At 34.6% G+C, this 20,996-nt stretch overlaps 1 protein-coding gene across 2 annotated transcripts; it reads right to left on the reverse strand.

The window, feature by feature from the left end:
- Positions 1 to 1,991: 1,991 nt before the first annotated feature.
- On the reverse strand, positions 1,992 to 20,028 carry LOC117342679 (methyltransferase-like protein 24). Of its 2 annotated transcripts, none has more exons than XM_033904883.1 (7): positions 19,706 to 20,028; positions 7,856 to 8,043; positions 6,838 to 7,001; positions 6,386 to 6,514; positions 5,480 to 5,554; positions 5,206 to 5,350; positions 1,992 to 4,165 (listed from the first exon to the last, which is right to left on the reverse strand). In XM_033904883.1, the coding sequence occupies exons 2-7, from the start codon at positions 8,039 to 8,041 to the stop codon at positions 3,869 to 3,871; spliced, it is 996 nt and encodes a 331-aa protein (XP_033760774.1). In that variant the 5' UTR covers positions 8,042 to 8,043; positions 19,706 to 20,028; the 3' UTR covers positions 1,992 to 3,868. The 2 variants fall into 2 exon arrangements, with proteins under 2 accessions (XP_033760774.1, XP_033760775.1); XM_033904884.1 differs by lacking the exon at positions 19,706 to 20,028 and adding an exon at positions 13,228 to 13,990.
- Positions 20,029 to 20,996: the final 968 nt, after the last annotated feature.

The following is a 20,996-nucleotide window of genomic DNA, read 5'->3' on the forward strand; positions in this document are numbered from 1 at the left end:
GATTACTACTGAAAACTTCATAGAAATTGTTAAACTGTTTTTAGCAATGCTAGAAAAATTAAACATGAAATTGTGATATCAATAAGACGTACGTGTGCATATGATGTACCGATAACTTGGAATTCCAAAGTTTCTAACTTCAAAAACAAAAAACATGGAAATAATATTTTCGATTTCAGGGCATAATGGCTGCTATAAAACATTGAATAATTTTGGCTTTTGAAAATTGAGAAAATGTTTTGGACAAGACACTATTTTGACCGATGTCCAGTGTTAACAGTTTTATTTCAGAATTTAGGGTCAGATGTATCGGCCCACTCAATAAACATTTAATATCAGCTTCTCTTCTTGTTATTACTGCAGAACAGATTAAATGAAACCATTCCCTTCACGCTGATGTATTGTAGAAACACAGCCAGTCTGTTTTGAGTCAATTTGAAGTCAAGATATAGAAGTAAAAACTAAAAAGGGAAATGTAACCGTTAAGGCGAAGTGGTACGTGAAGACGTAATAAATACTAGTGACGAAAATAGGGAATGTATGAAGTTAATAAATTAAAAACATTACAAGCTGAACGTCTGTAATGATAACAAAATTAAAAGGAAAGCAGGAATTGTAAAATGGAGAAGAAACAGTTTTACTAGATATCGACCGTCTTGGTGATACACTGATTCTGAATATAGTGCGCCTACCAGCCAAAAGGTGTAAAATGGATTATACAAATACGTGTATTAAAACTAGTATTGGCCGACTCACCAACGAATGATAATTTGTTAAGTTGAACATAGAAGGCTTCCTGTCACAGTTACAGTGGAGTTAAGTGTCAGTGTCGACGATCTCTGTATGTTACTTATCTAGGTAGGAAATAAAGACGTTCAGTTGATCAACAATTTGAAATAATTCTATTTGCCTGAGACGTGGATATTCTCCGTGGAAGATAGTGATTATTTAGAAAGCAATTCATGGAACTAAACTGTTAAAGTCATATTTCAGAAAAGCATGTAATCACGTAATTGTAAAAGAAGCAAAAACAACAGAGAATACCGACATAATAACGAAACCCTAACTCAAGATCGATAAAACGAGGACACAAACACTGACGAAGTACAAGGATAATGAGACCAGATGGTCTGGAAGGGTAAGCGTCTTCTGCTTCATCGACGACACCCGCCACACAAATCTAGGTCACGACGACACCCGACACACGAATCTAGGTCAAATCCGGGTTGTCACTTTCTCAAAATAAGAACTAGGGTACAGTAGTAACAACGGAAATATTTGCCACATTAACAAAATAGTAAAACTAAAATCACGGCAGAATGGATAATGAACGAATGAGTGAAGATTCTGTATCAATATTATTTTAGTTCAATATGATAATGAAAAAGTTGAAATAATAATTATTATAGGCTTATGATCAAAAATTATTAAAAAAAAAATGAAGGAAAAAAAAATGGATTAACCGAATTGCATATCAAGATATTCAGAAACTCATCGCGTGTTCACAGTTGAACTGAAATGTCGTCTACTTTATCTTAAAGGTTTTGGCGGCATATTCTGTACAAGTACAAATACTAAAACTTGGGAAGAACACGAAATCCATAAAAATGGTGAAATGTTAAATTGGTAAATGATCCAGCAATGGAAACTAGCACTTTTACAGTCACTGAAGTGAAACACCAATGAAAATGCAAAACACCAATTATTGCATTTAACAGTCCAATGGGAAATTAAAGCTCTGTACAAAATGATTAGCTTTTCCGAAGAATGCTGGACAAATATACTCACTATTGAAGAATTTGCAGGTAATGAAAACAATGCCAATATTTCAAACGAATACATTATTTTAAATGTTTGAAATGTAAAAATGAAAGAACGTATCTTGTACAAAGTATGTAGTCCTGAAAAGTGAGCTATGCAGGATTTTCACAAACTCGAATTATTGCACCAAGAATTTCCAAACAGGATCAACAATAATGATAACGTATACCGTAATTTCAAAAAAGATTTAATTGAAATTTCTTATAAACATGTAAAACACTTTTCTCCGCATATATGAATAATTCCTACTTGAAATACATATATACATATACATGTAATTCAATTAAAAAAATAGTTTGCGGATGCTATCACAGTTTCAGCGATTAATTCAACCGCCTTTTTCTTTTGGTCACGTGAATGATTTAATATAAACACAGAAGAAAAGCTAGGCTAGATTCCGTTCATCGAATGACAAACATCATGTAAATCTATATCAAATCCATGTAATGTCAAGCACACAAAATGAGACCAGGGAAGTAAAAACGGTCGTATCTGTATATCGCAACATTCATGTATAGTCCGACCAGAATGACCTGTCGTGTTGAACTTTGATTAGCATAGTGATTACAGACGAGGTTATTCATTTAGGGGAAATAGGTGCTTTGAATATATACTTGTATATCTGTTAGTTGTTTATAATGTAACAAACCTTATCATCACCTGCATCATTTGTATTTATACTGGTCTATTTACTTGAATATGTGTAAAACATGCATCAAAAATAAATGATACACAGTAGTACTCCTAATCAATATGTTTTGTTAACACACCTGTGAACAAATGGAACTACCCACTTTGAATATTCCACGAAAAGGTCAACGCGACCGGTCGTTCTGGTTTGACTATACATGTAGTTATTTTAATTCGCGGCCCCAAATCAGCTGGATAGCAACTAATGACAAACACGAAACTAAGGGAAGTAGCTCTGATTGATCGGAATGCTATGGTCCGAGTATCTGTTTGAACCTGTTCGACTCGTGTATGGATATGTCCATTTCTGTGCAATACCTGTGTGTGAATTCTCCACTTGCCAAAATATACACTTCCTTTTCAGAGAATGTACTCCTTTGTATTCTTATTATTCCCTATCTAAGAAATTGTTCATCTGCCATGTTTTTATTATTTTCCAACCATTTGTTCACCTTCCCATTTGAGTATATTTGCGTCCTTTGTGGTTTTTTCCATTCCATCTGGTTTTGTGTCGCTCTATCCTTTGGGATTTTGTCTCCCCATGTATCCATTCGTTCACAAGCAATCCGAGTGTCGCTCTAGCACTGTCCTTTGTGATTTTATCTCTCGAAGTATCTATCCGTTAACAACCCATTCGAGTGTCGCTCTATCCTTTGTTATTTTGCCTCCCCACGTATCCATCCATTCACAACCCATCCTAGTGTCGCTCTGTTCTTTGTGAATTATTTCTTCACGTATCCATCCATTCACAACCCATCCTAGTGTCGCTATGTTCTTTGTGAATTATTTCTCCACGTATCCATCCATTCACACCCCATCCTAGTGTCGCTCTGTTCTTTGTGAATTATTTCTTCACGTATCCATCCATTCACAACCAATCCTATTGTCGCACTGTCCTTTGTGATTTTATCTCTCGAAGTATCTATCCGTTTACAACCCATCCTAGTGTCGCTCTGTTCTTTGTGAATTATTCTTCACGTATCCATCCGTTTACAACCCATCCTAGTGTCGCTCTGTTCTTTGTGAATTATTTCTCCACTTTTCCATCCATTCACAACCCATCCTAGTGTCGCTCTGTTCTTTGTGAATTATTTCTTCACGTATCCATCCGTTCACAACCCATCCTAGTGTCGCTCTGTTCTTTGTGAATTATTTCTCCACTTTTCCATCCGTTCACAACCAATCCTAGTGTCGCTCTGTCCTTTGTGATTTTATCTCACAACGCATCCAACCATTCTAAGCCAATCCTAGTATCCCTCTGTTTGATGATTTTATTTTCCACATGCGCATCTATCCTTTCTTATGATTCTCCTTAAGCAATCCCTAACTACGTGTACTTTCATAACCTATAATGGTGTTATCTTGTCTTGACGAATGAGATTTCATAACATCCATATAGTTTACGGTTTAGAACTGGTGACGTGTAGGTACACATCATGTTGCGTCCCACCCAGAATATACGATACCCCTCCAGATACAGGTCACGTAGTATCAAGAGCCTATGAATCCAAAATTCCTTTATGTGACTATCGGTGTTTGCGTGAAATTCTACTAGAAGTTGTTTGATGCCAGTAAGTTGTGAAGACTTCAACATGTCGGGCAAGACACTCCATTCCCAGCTTTCTATATCCATCTTAACGACGTCGGGGCTGCGCTGTAATGAAAAGAGACAAGTTAAAAAATCGGTGTAAAATGTAAATTGAAAACGTTAACGTTGCCTCTTATTAAATACGCCATTGAAAATGTTTTCTCTTTTCTCATGATGGGAGTATACCAACATCACCTATGATTTACGGTCTTTACACATGATATTAGCATATTCATACACACCAGAGCCAAAAATCACCATGAACCTATTTCGTCTTCCTAGGGCTCATCTAGGAATCGTGTTGATGACACGAGGAAACTTACAATTGGCCAAAAGATGTGTGAAAACCTAGATCATGAGAGGTTTATTTCCCCATAAGTAATGAATTTCATAATTTTCGTTATTGGATTTCATAAGAACGTAATGTACATTCAGATGAATTCAAATATGACATACATAATTTAATATTTAATACGCAATTACGTCCTTCCATCTACATGTATCGGACACCTTTCTTTTTTATGTTACTACTCCCCATTCTTTACACCTTAAGACCTATCTTTTCGCCATGGTAAGTCTCCCTCTTATTAACCCTTTACTATATAATCAACTTTCTTTTGTTATAACCCCTGACCTCTATAGATCTGCTGTATATAGATTAATATTCCCATATCATTGTCTCTGAGATGTTACTACGATTGCTTGGATTGCCTGAAACACCCTTTGTTATAGTAAAATTGGTCCCTATTTTATTCTTGATGAATTATCAGCTTGTATACCTCTCCTCTACCATATGGCTAACTCTGTCAAATTTCTGTCAGGCAAGGGGAGTCGTACCCCTGTCGCTCCCACGTTACGGTGGGCAAGTCCTCCTCTTTACACTGTACTATTGTAAAATCCTAAATTCTGTAAAGCTACAAAAGTCGTCCCTCTGTCTCTCCCACTTTAGAATTGGTTTCCATTCCTTTTGCTTTTGTCAAATCTTTTGCTATTGTAAGCCCCACCCCACACCACCACCACCACCACCACCACCACACACACTCTGTCACACAATTACCAAACCCCCATCCATGTCTTTGACGTTATCACTCCAGTCCATCACTTACCCTGATATGGTTCAACTCCTCGCGGATAGCTTTGAACGTCCGCATTTTCCAACCTGCCATATCTTTACTGATACCATTGTAATCAGAAATGCCAGTGGCGTGGAAAAAAACTGACGGGTTGTGCATGTGATCCTTTTGATGCATGCTGGGAAATAAGAGTAAGATAGGGATAACAGGTAAGCTATTTAAATACGAAAATTGAAACTGAATAAAATTTAGAACATTCATGGTACAGACACTTTACTCAAAATCTGCGTCAGAATGAGTTACCTACCTTGGATCAAATGAATGTACTTCACATCCAAACACCGACGCCATTTCATCGTCAAATGAAAAGTCAAACTGTATTCTGTGAATGACAAATAAATATGAAAGTCGATAAAAGAGGTGTATTTAGTAAAGAAAAAAAGGAAGAAAGGCATTAAAATAATAGACAACAAAACAATTAAAGGTATCAATATAATAGACAAAGGAACGTAAGTATCAGTATGATAGACAAAGGAACATAGGGATTTGTATACTTAAGCTCAATATATATTAATATATAAGACAAAGGAACATATATTGATATATTAGACAAAGAAACTCGGGTATCAATAGAACATATGTGTTAATATATTAGACAAAAGAACTTAGGTATCAATATAATAGACAAAGAAACGTAAGTATCAATATAATAGACAAAGGAACAAAAATATCAATATAATAGACAAAGGAACAAAGTATCAATATAATAGACAAAAGAACAAAAGTATCAATATAATAGACAAAGAACAAAAGTATCAATAATAGACAAAGGAACTCTCATATAATAGACAAAGAAACGTAAGTATCAATATAATAGACAAAGGAACAAAAATATCAATATAATAGACAAAGGAACAAAAGTATCAATATAATAGACAAAGGAACAAAAGTATCAATATAATAGACAAAGGAACAAAAGTATCAATATAATAGACAAAGGAACAAAAGTATCAATATAATAGACAAATGAACAAAAGTATCAATATAATAGACAAAAGAACAAAAGTATCAATATAGTAGACAAAGGAACAAAAATATCAATATAGTAGACAAAGGAACAAAAGTATCAATATAGTAGACAAAGGAACAAAAGTATCAATATAGTAGACAGAGCAACATGAATATCAATATAATGTAAGAAAGTGTTCCTTACCCAAATGAATAAACAAGACAGGAATTCTGTTTGATTTTTGTTTGTTCACCACACACGTCCCATCCTCCATCCAAAGTACTACCCATGCGCACAGATCGTTTACACGGGTTCTGGATCGCACTTAAGTACCTTTAAATTGATTATCACATTGTAAAAAAAAACAAACACACACACCGAGGAGGCACATGGTCAACGCTTAACTTTGATTCATTCTAACTATGTGTACATCTTTAACAGTCATAAATATATCGGCTCGGTTATAATATAACTAATGTAATTTCGCAATAATACGGTTTCGGAAGAAACTGAATTATTTTATATTTTTAAAAACATTCTAGCTTGCGTATAAGAATTGGTCGTGTGGGATAAACGCCTTTAAATGATATCATTCAGAACTTGTGACGTCCTATTTACAAGAAATACTCCCCTGAAACAACAGTTGGATTACGTACGTGTGATAATACAGCTCAAGATCCTCAAACGACATACTGCAAAGTTCGTCCTTGTCCGGGGGTGGTCCTTCACGTATCTGTAGAGTCTTTTTCAGGCTCTCGATCATACTCACGTTTTGTTTGGTAGTTCCAATTGCATGACACTTAGAAGAAACCAACCCTTTCTGTGAAAGTACAATAATTAGATTTTGCTTATAACAAGCATTTTCAATGGCTTATTAGATTTGTTATCACTACTTAACGTAAATAACATCGCTTTTTAATGACTGTAATTTATGTTATGGAGCTATTTGTAAAAAAAACTGGATTACACTCCTTTTATTTATTTATTTGTTTATTTGTTTTGTTATATCTCCATGATACCATTCTCATTCTAGTCAATTTATGGATAGTAAGCATTGTCTTTACAATATTGCATGGTGCCCATAGTAGACTATTTAAAAAATCTTTTCAAACAATTGTAGTATAGTCAAGACAAATTTGAAGGGTATAGTCAAGACAAATTTGAAGGGCAAATTTGTTTTCGAATGTATGAAAAGTATCATTTGTTCACGTAAAACAAATCTGCTTAATATAGTGTCTTATCATTAATGTATAGAGGATATTGAATGGTTTCCCATTTAATATAACATATATTTCACGAGTATGACAGAATATCGCTATTTTCACGAATGCGAAGCAAGTTTCAATGAGATTAATACAAATGTTCGCTCTGATTGGTCAAAAACGAAAAACGTATATTTTCACTACAAAATTTATATTTTCCCTACGAAATCTCATCGCTGCAGTGAAAGTATAAGTTTAATGAGTGTGATAAATTGCTATATTTCACTGGCAAAAATGCAATAAATATCTTTTTTTTTAATCTTATTTTTCCAAGAAAGGAATATGTTCGCCTTTCGTGAATGCTTGTGTTCGTGGATTTATACTATCAGCTACATTTCTTTCATTTCATTTTTCAACAAAGCAATACTGATCTTTGTTATACAGAAGTGTTTGTTTTCCATGTTATACATACCGGGAGAGACTTGGCGTCCCACCACGTACGATTGAAGGCTGTTGGTGAAGGTGACCACGTGCCGTTGTTCATACGAAAAGGACGGATAAAGAAGAGTGATCCAAGCGCTACTGCTACTAACATCCAAAGCCTCACGTTTCTGGAGCGGTATCGTATAAGGTAGGAGGCGAACGATTTCGACGCCATTGCTGCAAAATCAACAGTATATAGTCATTTATTTATGGAAATCAAAGTTCAGAATGTACCTGTAAGTTGGCATCCACACAAGGCATTGTCATGATAATGTTCGAAATAAGAATTGACTTTTGTTCACTTCGATATTTTAGAGATCTCCGCCATCAGTTCCTTAACTATCGTTTTGTGTGTTTATAGATAACTGTTTTTGTCACTTATTTATGTTACCTCATATGATGGCCGGAAGTGGGTCGTTTGACACTCCCTACCCGTGGCCGATTGTGTTTCTCGGGAAGCTAAAAACCGGACTGGTCTGTGCTGTCTTGGTTACGATGGCCCGTATCAGCCGACAAATTAAAACTACGTAATTGAAGTTGTTGTACAGATAATAAAATGACAAAGTGTACATGTCAACTTACTCATAGATAAGTAGTACATGAGTAGCTTTACAAAGTGTACATGACCGTTTACTCTTGAGTAGTTGTACATGAGTAACTTGACAAAGTGTACATGACCGTTTGAGTAAGTTGGCATGTAGACGTTGCCAATTTAGTATTTGTACAACAACTTCAATCACGTAGTTGTAATTTGACAGCTGATACGGGCCATCGTACTTGGTGTTGTCCTTAGGCTAAACACTTTACCCTAATTGCTATAGATGGCATGCAGCAGACTTCCCGTATGTTGTTCAGTGAGGTGGTCACCAACTACGTCCTGGTAGACACGGCCTCAAAATGACCCTGGCTATTCACGGGGTGATAAACCAAACAAACAAATATTTCTTTGTGGAATTTATAAAAAATGATTTATTAAAGCTACTTATTTCAATCTAGCTGGAACTCCATCAATTTATAACTGATTGCCGTACTTTCATATCCAGATCAGGCTAATTTCAATTACATTTCTAATATTAGCTAGTAGGGGTGGTCCAATAGCACAGTGTTAACACACTTGCCTTTCATCTAGAATGCCGGGGATTGATTCCGTGATCGCATGTACAAAGGTATAGGGGTCATCTCCCCAACCACATGGGGTTTCCCTGGGTACCTTGGTTTTTCTCCCACAGTAAGACTAGACGGACACGCCCATCAAGGCCAACAGGCGTGATTGATATAAGCTGATAAAACTTGTTTCGCAATTGTTTTTAAGTGAATAAAGTTCACATTCACTAGTACAACCCAAGTTGATAATTTAGTTCCTTTCGTTAGCGGTTTTGTTCAACAAAATATATAATATTGTCTTAAGGGGACCGTCCTCAATAAGCGACAGACCCGAGTACCATTTATGACAAAGTGACGTAATAAGCCGAACAGTAAGGATCCAAAAGTCTATAGGACCTTCAGTTTAGGAGTGTACGTGTTATTGATAATAATATGGATGTTATGATGACTGACGTTGATGTGTGACGGTTATGAGTTATTACTTTGAATAGCCATATTCCATCAGACTTAACAGTCAGTACAGTAGTAATGATACATACAATTGTTTGCTGTGTGGCGTAATTCTGTCGAATACCCACCTAAGGATGTAAATTGTCATACAATTTGTATTTTGTTCTAATACTGATGCGGAATTAGCCATCTTATGATGAGCTTTTCAAAATATGTCTGATGATAATAATTTTCGTGTTTCTATAATAAATTGTCATCTTGTATAAGATGGCCTTTTCAATTCAATCATTGGTTTTAGTTTTATGTGGAGCATGCATAAATGCAAGCTATGCAAATAGCTGATTTTATGCTGTAACACATTAATTTTCTTTTGTAATTTTATTCTGTTTGGGTTATGTCCCTTTATGGGGCCTTTTTATCCCGTTGGGGGCCCCAGAGCATACAGCACTTGCTGGTCGGTGATTTGCTGTTTACTTTTCTTCACTTGAAAATTTGTTTTCATCATCGCCATTTTGTTTTTACGCATATAGAACTAAATCTAAAATTAAGCTATTTCGAAGCCCACCCTCACTCCACCCTTTTACAAGTAATACGGTTTTGGGTAATTCTGCCAAATATCCACTCATGATGTAAATTGTCATTCAATTTGTATTTTGTTCTATTTCGGTGTAATTCTGTCGAATACCCACTTAAGATTATTGTCATACGGTTTGTATTTTGACGTAATTATGTCGAATACCCACCTAAGTATGTAAATTGTTATACAATTTGTATTTTGTTCTAATACTGATGCAGAATTAGCCATCTTATGATGAGCTTTTCAAAATATTTCTGATGATAATAATTCCCATGTTTCTATAATAAATTGTCATCTTGTATAAGATGGCCTTTTCAATTCAATCATTGGTTTTAGTTTTATGTGGAGCATGCATAAAAATGCTACTGAGGGGCAGACAGCCGACCGTGAGTTGGGGCTTCAAGAATTTAGGATTGTAGATCATCCATAATCCAACTTTTTGTGGGAATCTGTAGGCATCTGCCTTTTTTTAAGTTTAACATTAGTTTCCTATTATAAATAACCCTTTATAACCAGTAACATTTGGTTGACATTATTCCTTATTAGAGGTACTTGCTACAACAAATATTGTCATACTGAAAATAGATTAAACGCACTGGTTTTCTGAGATGCAATAAATACACAGGCGTAGAGATATCTAACGGTAGTGAACCCTGGTCACCCGTGGTATGTTAGAAGTTTAACTGTACTATAGCTAAAGCTAGGCACACTTGCAAACTGAAGCTAAAAATGAAAGTAAGCAAAATTAAGGCAAAATCATTAGTACCAGTAATATGAACATATCTCATTGTTATTCAATGATGGCCATCTAATAATTTCTATACATAATGTTCAACTTAAAAGCAAAGTAATGCTATGACAAGTTGTTGAGGATAAAAATAGGCATTTATCAATATTGAACAACATCATTAATGTTATATTTTTTTTAGTTTCTTGTTTTTTATTTATTTATTTATTTCCCTTTGTGTTTGTTTTGTGGTTTTGTATTAATATATCAGTTAATTTACCATAACTGTGATATTAACAAGTGAATTCTCAGTATTTATATTTATTTTTAGATTCAATATTGATGAATGTTCTTCTTTCTGTAACGACTTGCTATACAATCTCGTCTTATAAACATCAAGTTAAGTGTGAGATAGAGAATGACCTCAAATAAAAACGTATTGCGTTACAACTATTGACCTTTCCTTATCGCTAAAAGTGTTGTCATCTTCATGGCACGATTTTTATTCAAAGATAGATAACAATTCGTTTTCTCAATATTAGTGTATAATTATGTTTCAATCACCATAGGCAAGGGTTATTCGAATCCAAAAGGCAGGAAATAATCATTAAAACTGTTAAATAACATTCGTTTATACCAAATGTGGTATAAACTCTAAATGCTATTTGATTGGCTAACAGTTGAAGGCCACATCACAATGTCCCGGACATTATTACGCACATGAAGTAATTCACAGTTGATTTTGCAGCTTTTCTATTGTGTTAGAAACAGGTCACACAAACTCATGGTTGCTGTACAGTATATGTAATTGTGTTCACTCTCGGGATTTTTTTTTAAGTACAAAAAAGTCGAGTGAAAGAAATATCGTGTACAACTACGCCTCGTAGTGTAACCTCTATATGATAAAGATACCACAAAGTCTTTAATATGCGAGAACTGTACATCTTAAATTTAATTGAATATATACAATTCCATGAAAAATATATCAACAGAAGATAAAGTATTAAATATTCATTCGTCAATTAATACTGCGGTTTTTTTTTTTTTACCAAAATGAGTAGTTCGGTTTCCTTCTATCCCCAGGAGAATGATTTTAACAAAAATATAATGCTGCATGAAAATTATATCAGGCGATACAACATCGAAAATATATGACTGGCTTGCGGTTCATAAATGTTTGATTTACCCTGTTCGGTTATATACTTGCTTCATATTGTATTTCCGGTATAGACTATTGTAAACACCTTTTCATCCATCCTGTATAATAGTAATGAAATATTCATATCCAAATTAAAATGAAATACGCGGGGAATGGAAACATTGGTCTTTACATGGACGGGTGGTATGTCAACGTGTAGGATAGACGGATATAGCATAAACACACTCTCAAACATAACAAATATAAAACATCATACTTAAACATCACAAATATATAAACCTCACACTTAAACATCACAAATATATAAACATCATACTCAAACATCACAAATATATAAACATCATACTCAAACATCACAAGTATATAAACATCAAACTCAAACATCACAAATATATAAACATCAAACTCAAACATCACACCCAAACATCACAAATATATAAACCTCACACTTAAACATCACAAATATATAAACCTCACACTCAAACATCACAAATATATAAACATCACACTCAAACATCACAAATATATCAACATCAAACTCAAACATCACACTCAATCATCACAAACATAAACATCACACTCAAACATCACAACTATATAAACATCACAGTCAAACATCTCAAATATATAAACCTCACACTCAAACATCACAAATATATCAACATCACACTCAAACATCACAACTATATACACCTCACACTCAAACATCACAAATATATAACCATCACACTCAAACATCACAACTATATACACCTCACACTCAAACATCACAAATATATAAACATCATACTCAAACATCACAAATATATCAACATCACACTCAAACATCACAACTATATAAACATCACACTCAAACATCACAACTATATAAACATCACACTCAAACATCACAACTATATAAACATCACACTCAAACATCACAAATATATCAACATCACACACAAACAATACAAATATAAACATCACACCCAAACAATATAAACATCACATTTAACTATTACAAATGTAAACATCACATCCAAACGTCAAAATTATGACCATCCTACCCAAACATCACAAATATAAACCTCACACTCAAACATCACAAAGATATAAAACCTCACAGTTAAGCATCACAATATAAACCTTAAGCTCAAACACCACATATATAAACGTCACGCTGAAACATCACATATATAAATGAACCTCACACTCAAACATCACATATATAAATGAACCTCACACTCAAATATCACAAATATGTAAACCTCACACTCAAACATCACATATATATAAATATCACACTCAAGCATCTCAAATATTGGTAAATAACACTTACAGGTACATACCACAAAGATTACTCACTTGATGATCAATGCGAGTTATCCTGAGTAAAGTCCACGGTGTCTTGTTATTGTAGCTGTTTATTACTGTCCATACATCACGGCAGTACGAGTGACATTCTTATCATCTACTATAAATGTATTTATAGACTACTGTGTGATACCCAATCAGGCAAACCCCCGGAGACATTTTCCAATATACACATTTAAATGCATTATCCCCATGTATATCACTTGAATTTTTGTGATATTGCCTGGGTTGACCTCTGTTGGAAGACATTAAGCCCCAGTGGATTTGTCACGAATAATGGCGACGGTTTCGTGTCCTATAAATCTTATTCAATATCCCTAACATACCATATTGATTATTCTGGATAGGTTAAGGCACTTCCTTTTTTATCATTATTTTTTTCGCCCGCTCGATATCTCTTACTTCCTTTCTAGAATTCCACATCGCTGGCCAATACCTTAACCTGACTGTTCCTTTAGAAGGACGGAACAGCTATAGAATGAAATGTGATATCCACCTGGCAGGGATCTACTGGGTTTTCATAAATCCATATTAATAGGTACTATTAATTGGTCTGTATTTTGTATAATCCTTTGACCACATCACTATGGCAACCGTAGCTATTATACATGTGTATGAGACAATGATCATCCCTTCAATTCACCCAATCCTTTGACCAAGTCACTTTATGGCAACCGCAGGATTAATGCATGTGTATGAGACTATCATATGCATCTCTTCAATTCACTCATAGTAAAGTAAGTCAGATCACAACCCATAAACTATCTATAATTGCTCTGAATTCGATCTAGATATCGACACCCATTAGAGGACATATTAGCCACGTCTGACCGTTGACGTAGTTAAGCCGCAGGGACCGAGACGTGTATGGCAGAAAGTGAGACCTCAACACAGGAATGGGAATTAGAATCGTGTATGCATTTATTGTCCTATCTTAGTATGTGTATTTACAATTATATGACATTTGCTTTAGTATTGGTATATCAAGAATTGCAATCAAGTAAATTGCTACCTTGTTCAGGCGACCCGCCTCTTTATCAAGACAGAAATGTATTTTACAAAAGGTCACAGAAAGTCGTAAAGCCATCACATAATGAATACATGGACATTAGTGTAGAATGACATAGACATCACATATTCATCACAGTTTAGAAACAATATACAACATATAAATGTATTTATGTCAGTATGGCCCTTGTCAGAGCCAGCAGCGTGTTTGCTAATGTCATAAAATACAATTTTATCCAGATTTTATTTTGGCCAACAGCATGCTTGTTAAACACTGTTTACATTTATTCTCAAGTGGAGAAAGCCACACCTCTCATCAGGCAAGTCACCGGGCGATAAACCAAACAAACAAAAATATCTGTATAGAATTTGGAATAGATTTTTAGGTTACTTTTTTGACATTTCGATCTGGTCGGAACTTCATCAATTCATAACTGATCACCATCATTTCATCCAGATCGGAATAATTTCAATTACGTTATTAGTACATCCCTAGTTGATAAAAAAGTGTTTTTTTTTAATGTTGTGCTCAACAGTATATATGATATTGCCTCAAAACGACCGTCCTCAATTGGTGACAGACCCGAGTTCATTTATGACTACGTAATATAATAAGCTGAACATTAAGGATTCAAAGTCGATAGAACATTCAGGAAATGAGTGTACGTGTTGATAAATAATATGGGCATCATGGTGACTGACATTTGTATGCGACAGGTATGAGTGATTTCCTCGAATAACCATATTCCAATAGACTTACTATTCAGTCTGACTACAGTTATAATATGTAAAAGATTACTGACTGACCGACAGGTAAACGACCGTGAGTTTGGTCTTCAAGTATTTCGGATTGTAGAATATCTATAATCCAACTTTTACAGCATGCCACTACCTGATAGCTCCAAGCCATTTATTGTAAATGGCTATAACACACTCCACGGATAGGCTCCAGATAACATTTCATGACCATTCCTGTGATAGTTTATAAACCTTTCTTGATCAAAGTAATGTTATATGTATCATGGCTGCCCATGGGTCTGGCTGTTGACATATAGTTTCTTGAAGTAAATGCATGTCTCTGGGAAAAACAAACAGCTCATGTGTTGCCATCGTGTTCACAAGTGCTTATAGCATGTAAAAAGGACATTTGTTTGATCAGATTTGACTCTATACACGTACAAGAAAGCCTGATAACTGAAACATCTTAATGTAGTGCGATATAACTTTACTGCACTACATATTCTTATCAAGACCAACAAGATAGTCTGTTATTCCATACAAGTATTTCAAAGTTTGATTGTTGAAATCCGAGGGCACTCCACAGAGAAAACCTTGTACGTTGAATTACGTATTAATTAATTAATTAATTAAGAGACTACACTGGTTCATTTCTTCTGGGCTGTTACACATACTACTTTCTCTGTGGTCTAGACTTCTGCATCATGATTATGTCGATTCCAGGGAAATGTTTGTTGCATATTAACATGTTCGGATTGGGATATACATTGTTACTTGTTTTATTATAGTTCTTATAAACACAAAATAGCATATCTTTATAAAGATTGAAATGCATATGACGGCTTCATTTTTATCTAAACAGATTTTTATAATGTCGTTAACATAATGCCAAGTTCCTGATATATTATTTAAATGTTCCGTTTCTTTTTCTTGTGTAATTTTAGAGTTAGTTTCAACTTGCGAACTTTTTAAAAATGGAGTCAATATCCAGTATAAATACAGATACAGATATCGACTTGTGTACTGTACCACATCTCAAATTTACGTGAAATGTAGTTATAGACATCTTTCAGGCGTAATTAAACAATATAGATAACTGTTTATCTTATCTTGAAAATCCGGTACACAAAACTATACTAAATAATGTGTAAATGTGAAAGCTTCCTAAATACCGCGTACGTGTCGCTAAACTCCAGTTATTATGAGGACACAACGTTAGGACCGGACTCGTCTCGGAGGGTTTCCCGTCCATAAAATGAAAGTGATTTGTCAAATTTTGTTCTCCCGTATTGGCGCGCTACCTAGCAAGCGCAAGTCAGAACTCAGAAATTGCGTAATCACCGTTTTGATAGATGGGTTTGTAAAACCACAGGAAAGGTCGAACAATTTTAGCTTGCAACGTAGCCTATGGATGCGGGCAAACCCCCTCGAAAGTTGCAAATAGCCTGATGATGTAATGGTACGGTCATAATATGAAATATCTATTACAACTAACAAAAAAGGTTTTTCACAAGACTATTCATATGCTATAGATTTAAGGTTTGCTTTCGAAAACTCGATTTTGAACAACTGTTCAACTTAGCGGCAAAGTAATCCTGTGACAGGTTGTTTTAGATAAAAAGAGGCACTTATTCATATTTAGAAGAAAAACACCCCATACATATCAGTTATTTTATTGAGAAATCATATCGTATTTCATGTCAAAAATTGTAATATTAACATGTGAATTCTCAATATCAATTGAGTAATATTTAGATAGACTAATAATAAATGCTTCTATTTTCTACAGCGGCTTGTCATACAATCTCGTCTAAACATAAAAATCAAGTAAAGTATATGATAACGAATAACCTAAGGTAAAGACGTATTGTATAGACCATTGTTCTTTATGGCTTAAAGTGTTCTTGATATACTGACACAGACACATTTGGTATTCAAAGATAGACATTACTATCATTTGCTTTCTCTATATTAGTGTATAATTATATATAATAAGTATTCAACGAATTTTATAATCGTACACGAGAACCATTCACAAAAAAAAAAAAAATGAAATCCATCTTGAATAAAAAAACAACAAACTTTATTGATTAAATGTATAAAATATTTATAGAGATCCGGCAAAGCAATTTACTCCGAAGGTGTGAATTCTACAAAACAAAGTAACATGGAGTTCGTGTACTTTATCAAATCAAGTAAGTTTCCTTCTATATCAAAGATAATGATTTAAAAAGGAAAATTGAATAAATATCATACGACGATACGATACGAGATAAAAACAACATATGTTTATGGCTTGCTATTCATAAAAGTTGGATTAAACCTGTTCGGTTATATACTTGCTTCGTATTGTATTTCCGGTATAGACTATTGTAAACATCTTTTCATCCATCCAGTATAATGTTAATAAGATCACCAAATCCAGATTAAAATGAATACATGGATAATGAATACATTGGTCTTCACATGCATTGATGGTATGGCAACGTGTAGGATAGACGGATATAGCATATATAACATCCAAACATCACAAACATAAACATATTAACATCATACTTAAACAATACACATATAAACATCACACTAAAACATCGCAAATATCAACATTACACTGATACGTCACAAATATAATCATCACACTCAAACATCAATATAAGCATCACTCCCAAATATCACAAATATATAAACATCACACTCAAACCTCACAAATATATACATCACACTCAAACATCACAAATATAAACATCACACTCAAACATCACAAATATATAAACATCACACTCAAACATCACAAATATATACACATCACACCCAACAACCACAAATATAAACATCACACCCAAACAACACATGTATAAACATCACACCCAAACAACACATACATAAACATCACACCCAAACAACACATACATAAACATCACACCCAAACAACACATGTATAAACACCACACCCAAACAACACACATATATAAACATCACACTCAAACATCACAAATATATAAACGTCACACTCAAACATCACAAATATATAAACATCACACTCAAACAACACAAATATATAAACATCACACCCAAAAACCAGAAATATAAACATCACACCTAAACAACACATGTATAAACATCACTCCCAAACAACACATGCATAAACATCACATCTAAACGACACATATATAAACATCACACCCAAACAACACATGTATAAACATCACACCCAAACAACACATGTATAAACATCACACCCAAACAACACATATATAAACATCACACTCAAGCATCTCAAATATTGGTAAATAACACTTACAGGTACATACCTTAAAGATTACTCACTTGATGATCAATGCGAGTTATGCTGAGTAAAGTCCACGATGTCCTGTTATTGAAGTTGTTAATTACTCTGTCGGCATCACGGCAGTACGAGTGACATTCTTATCAGCAACTATCAATGTGTTTAAAAGGCTACCGTTCGCTAACCAATCAGGCAAACCAACAGGGGCATTTTTCAATAAAGATAAGGGAGTAGAGCGTTACAGCATTCATATTCAAATGCGCTTTTCCCTTGTATGTCCTGTATTAACCTTTTGACACTGTTTTGAGCTCTGCATGAGGACTCTACGCCCTAGAGGATTTTCATACTTTACATGAGACATTTTTCATAGTGGCTGCGGTTCAAAATTTTTATATCGATAAAGCTTATTCAATATCCCTAAGATACCATATTGATTATTCTGGATAGAGTAAGACACTTCCATTTTTATTATAACATTTCTTTGCGCTCCATTGGTTACCCATCTCGCTGGCCACTGGCTTCATTAACTAATTCTATAGAAGGACGGAACAGCTGTAGGATGAAGTGTGATCCACACTTAGGAAATGAGTCTACATGTATATTAACTCCATTATATATAGAGGATATTTAATGGTTTCCCGTTTAAGATGACGCTTATTTCACAAGTGTGACAGAATATCGATATTTTCACGAGTGCGAAGCATGATTGAAAAATATCGAAATATTCTGTCATACGAGTGAAATATATATTATATTAAACGGGAAAAAGTTCAATTTTCTTTTTATTGCATTTTATATACTTATAAACAATATCTAAATAATCGAAAATTGCGTGTCAAAAAGTGCAGGAATCAGTAGCATAATTCATGACGTCATCTCTTTGTGACGTTACTTCTGGTCAACTTCACGGTGCCATTTTGAAAGGACTGATCAGCGCAGTTTAAGAGTTTTCTGCTGTATTCGGAGAATCTGGGCATGAATAGCCACAAATGCGAAAATAGGTCATGTTTTTATCCCAAATCCCCTTATGTTTCAGTGAGGTAGCACTATAAAGTTGGCATCATTTCCGTGCTGCCATAAGGACCACTCACCACAGTCAAGTATTTCACACAGGGAAGACCGTCTCTAAATGACTATAGCTGTTGGTATGACGTTAATGTTAAATATTCTCCGTGTTATAAGAGTTTCATACAAATTTAGCTGTTAGCCAGTATGTTTAGATTGAATAGCACCCAATATAGATCCGATATCAATCTTACCGCAAGGTATCTCGATGATATAGCTGTTTTAAAAATAATATCAAGCTATTCTTAATTAATGGCATACGTTAAACACTATATTAGGTTGAAAATAGATTACTTAAAACAAACAAATGTCAAATTTTAGAGAAAAAAAAGTAAATACATTTGATTTGAATGTATTAGATTGTTTACTTACCGTGTGCTACAGTTTTTTTCTCGAAAAAGTGTCCAGGACGAACTTGTATACCGCGGTCGTGTTAGTTGCCCAGATTAACAAAAAGGCAGATGCTGATGCACTATTGGTAATCGGAAGCAACTTCAAATTCATAAAATCTTTATATGCTGATGCAAATTATATTGTCCAGATGAAGTCCGGTTTCGACAGGCCACTGTACTCCAGCTTGGGAAAGTAGCACGTTACTCTAACATTACAAATATCTGCCGTAGTTAATAGTATCTTTATGGCTTAACAACTTCCTCGATGCTCCACTATAGCTCATCGATCTCACTGAGCTGAAATGGACGTAACCCCTGGAGTACATTGGATGGCTGAACATATCTGATAACACTCTTGTAAACAATTGACGCGTACATTTAAAGTATCGGTTATGAGATCTTCATTCAGAGATTAATTTGGTCAACAAACGTGTTTGAGGAACATTGTTTGCATTTATTATCAGGAGAAGAAAGTCATAGCTCTCCTCTTCACAAAATATAGATCAAGATAATTATTGTTGACACATAAACAAAAAGGTTACGGACGCGTATCACCGTAATTCTTCGAAATGACGGCCATGTCGTTAATAGAAAACAGCTCAATCAGCCAATAATATGTCAACAGGATGCGTTTTCATCAATTTGGGAAAAAGATAAGGTTTATATTTAAATGGGGCAGCAGTGGCAGAATGGTTAAGGTGTCCCGACACTTTATCACTAGTCCTCCACCTCTGGGTTGCGAGTTCGAAACCCATGTGGGACAGTTGCCTTATACTGACCACAAGCCGGTAGTGTTTCTCCGGGTACTTTTCTTCACATCCAAAACCTGGCACGTCCTTAAATGACACTGGCTGTTAATAGGACAATAAACCAAATAAACCAAACCAAAGTTGAGGTTTAGATTAAACGTTCCCATGGCAGACTCAGACGTGAGAATATATTTTCATTGTTTTTTATTTCATACTTCCATACCATTTAAGACTCAAACCGACGGTTTATTTACCTGTTACTGTTTACACCTTTACTGAGATACGTACTATATGTTCCTACTTTTACTCTATTTGTAACGTGACTAATATAACATGGACGACAGCAACTGACCTATGTTATTTGCTTCATATTTTATTTGTTACTCTGATGATCATGTCCTCTAAGTCATCCCGTTTGATGCTCTTCGATATGCTTATTATTTTGTCGAAACAAAACCGTTTTTCATCAAAATGCGCAAAATTGCATTCGGCATAGAACCAGAAGACTCTTGCCATAATAAT

The sequence above is a fragment of the Pecten maximus genome, chromosome 14 (assembly GCF_902652985.1).
Source record: "Pecten maximus chromosome 14, xPecMax1.1, whole genome shotgun sequence".
NCBI classification, from domain to species: Eukaryota; Metazoa; Mollusca; class Bivalvia; order Pectinida; family Pectinidae; genus Pecten; species Pecten maximus.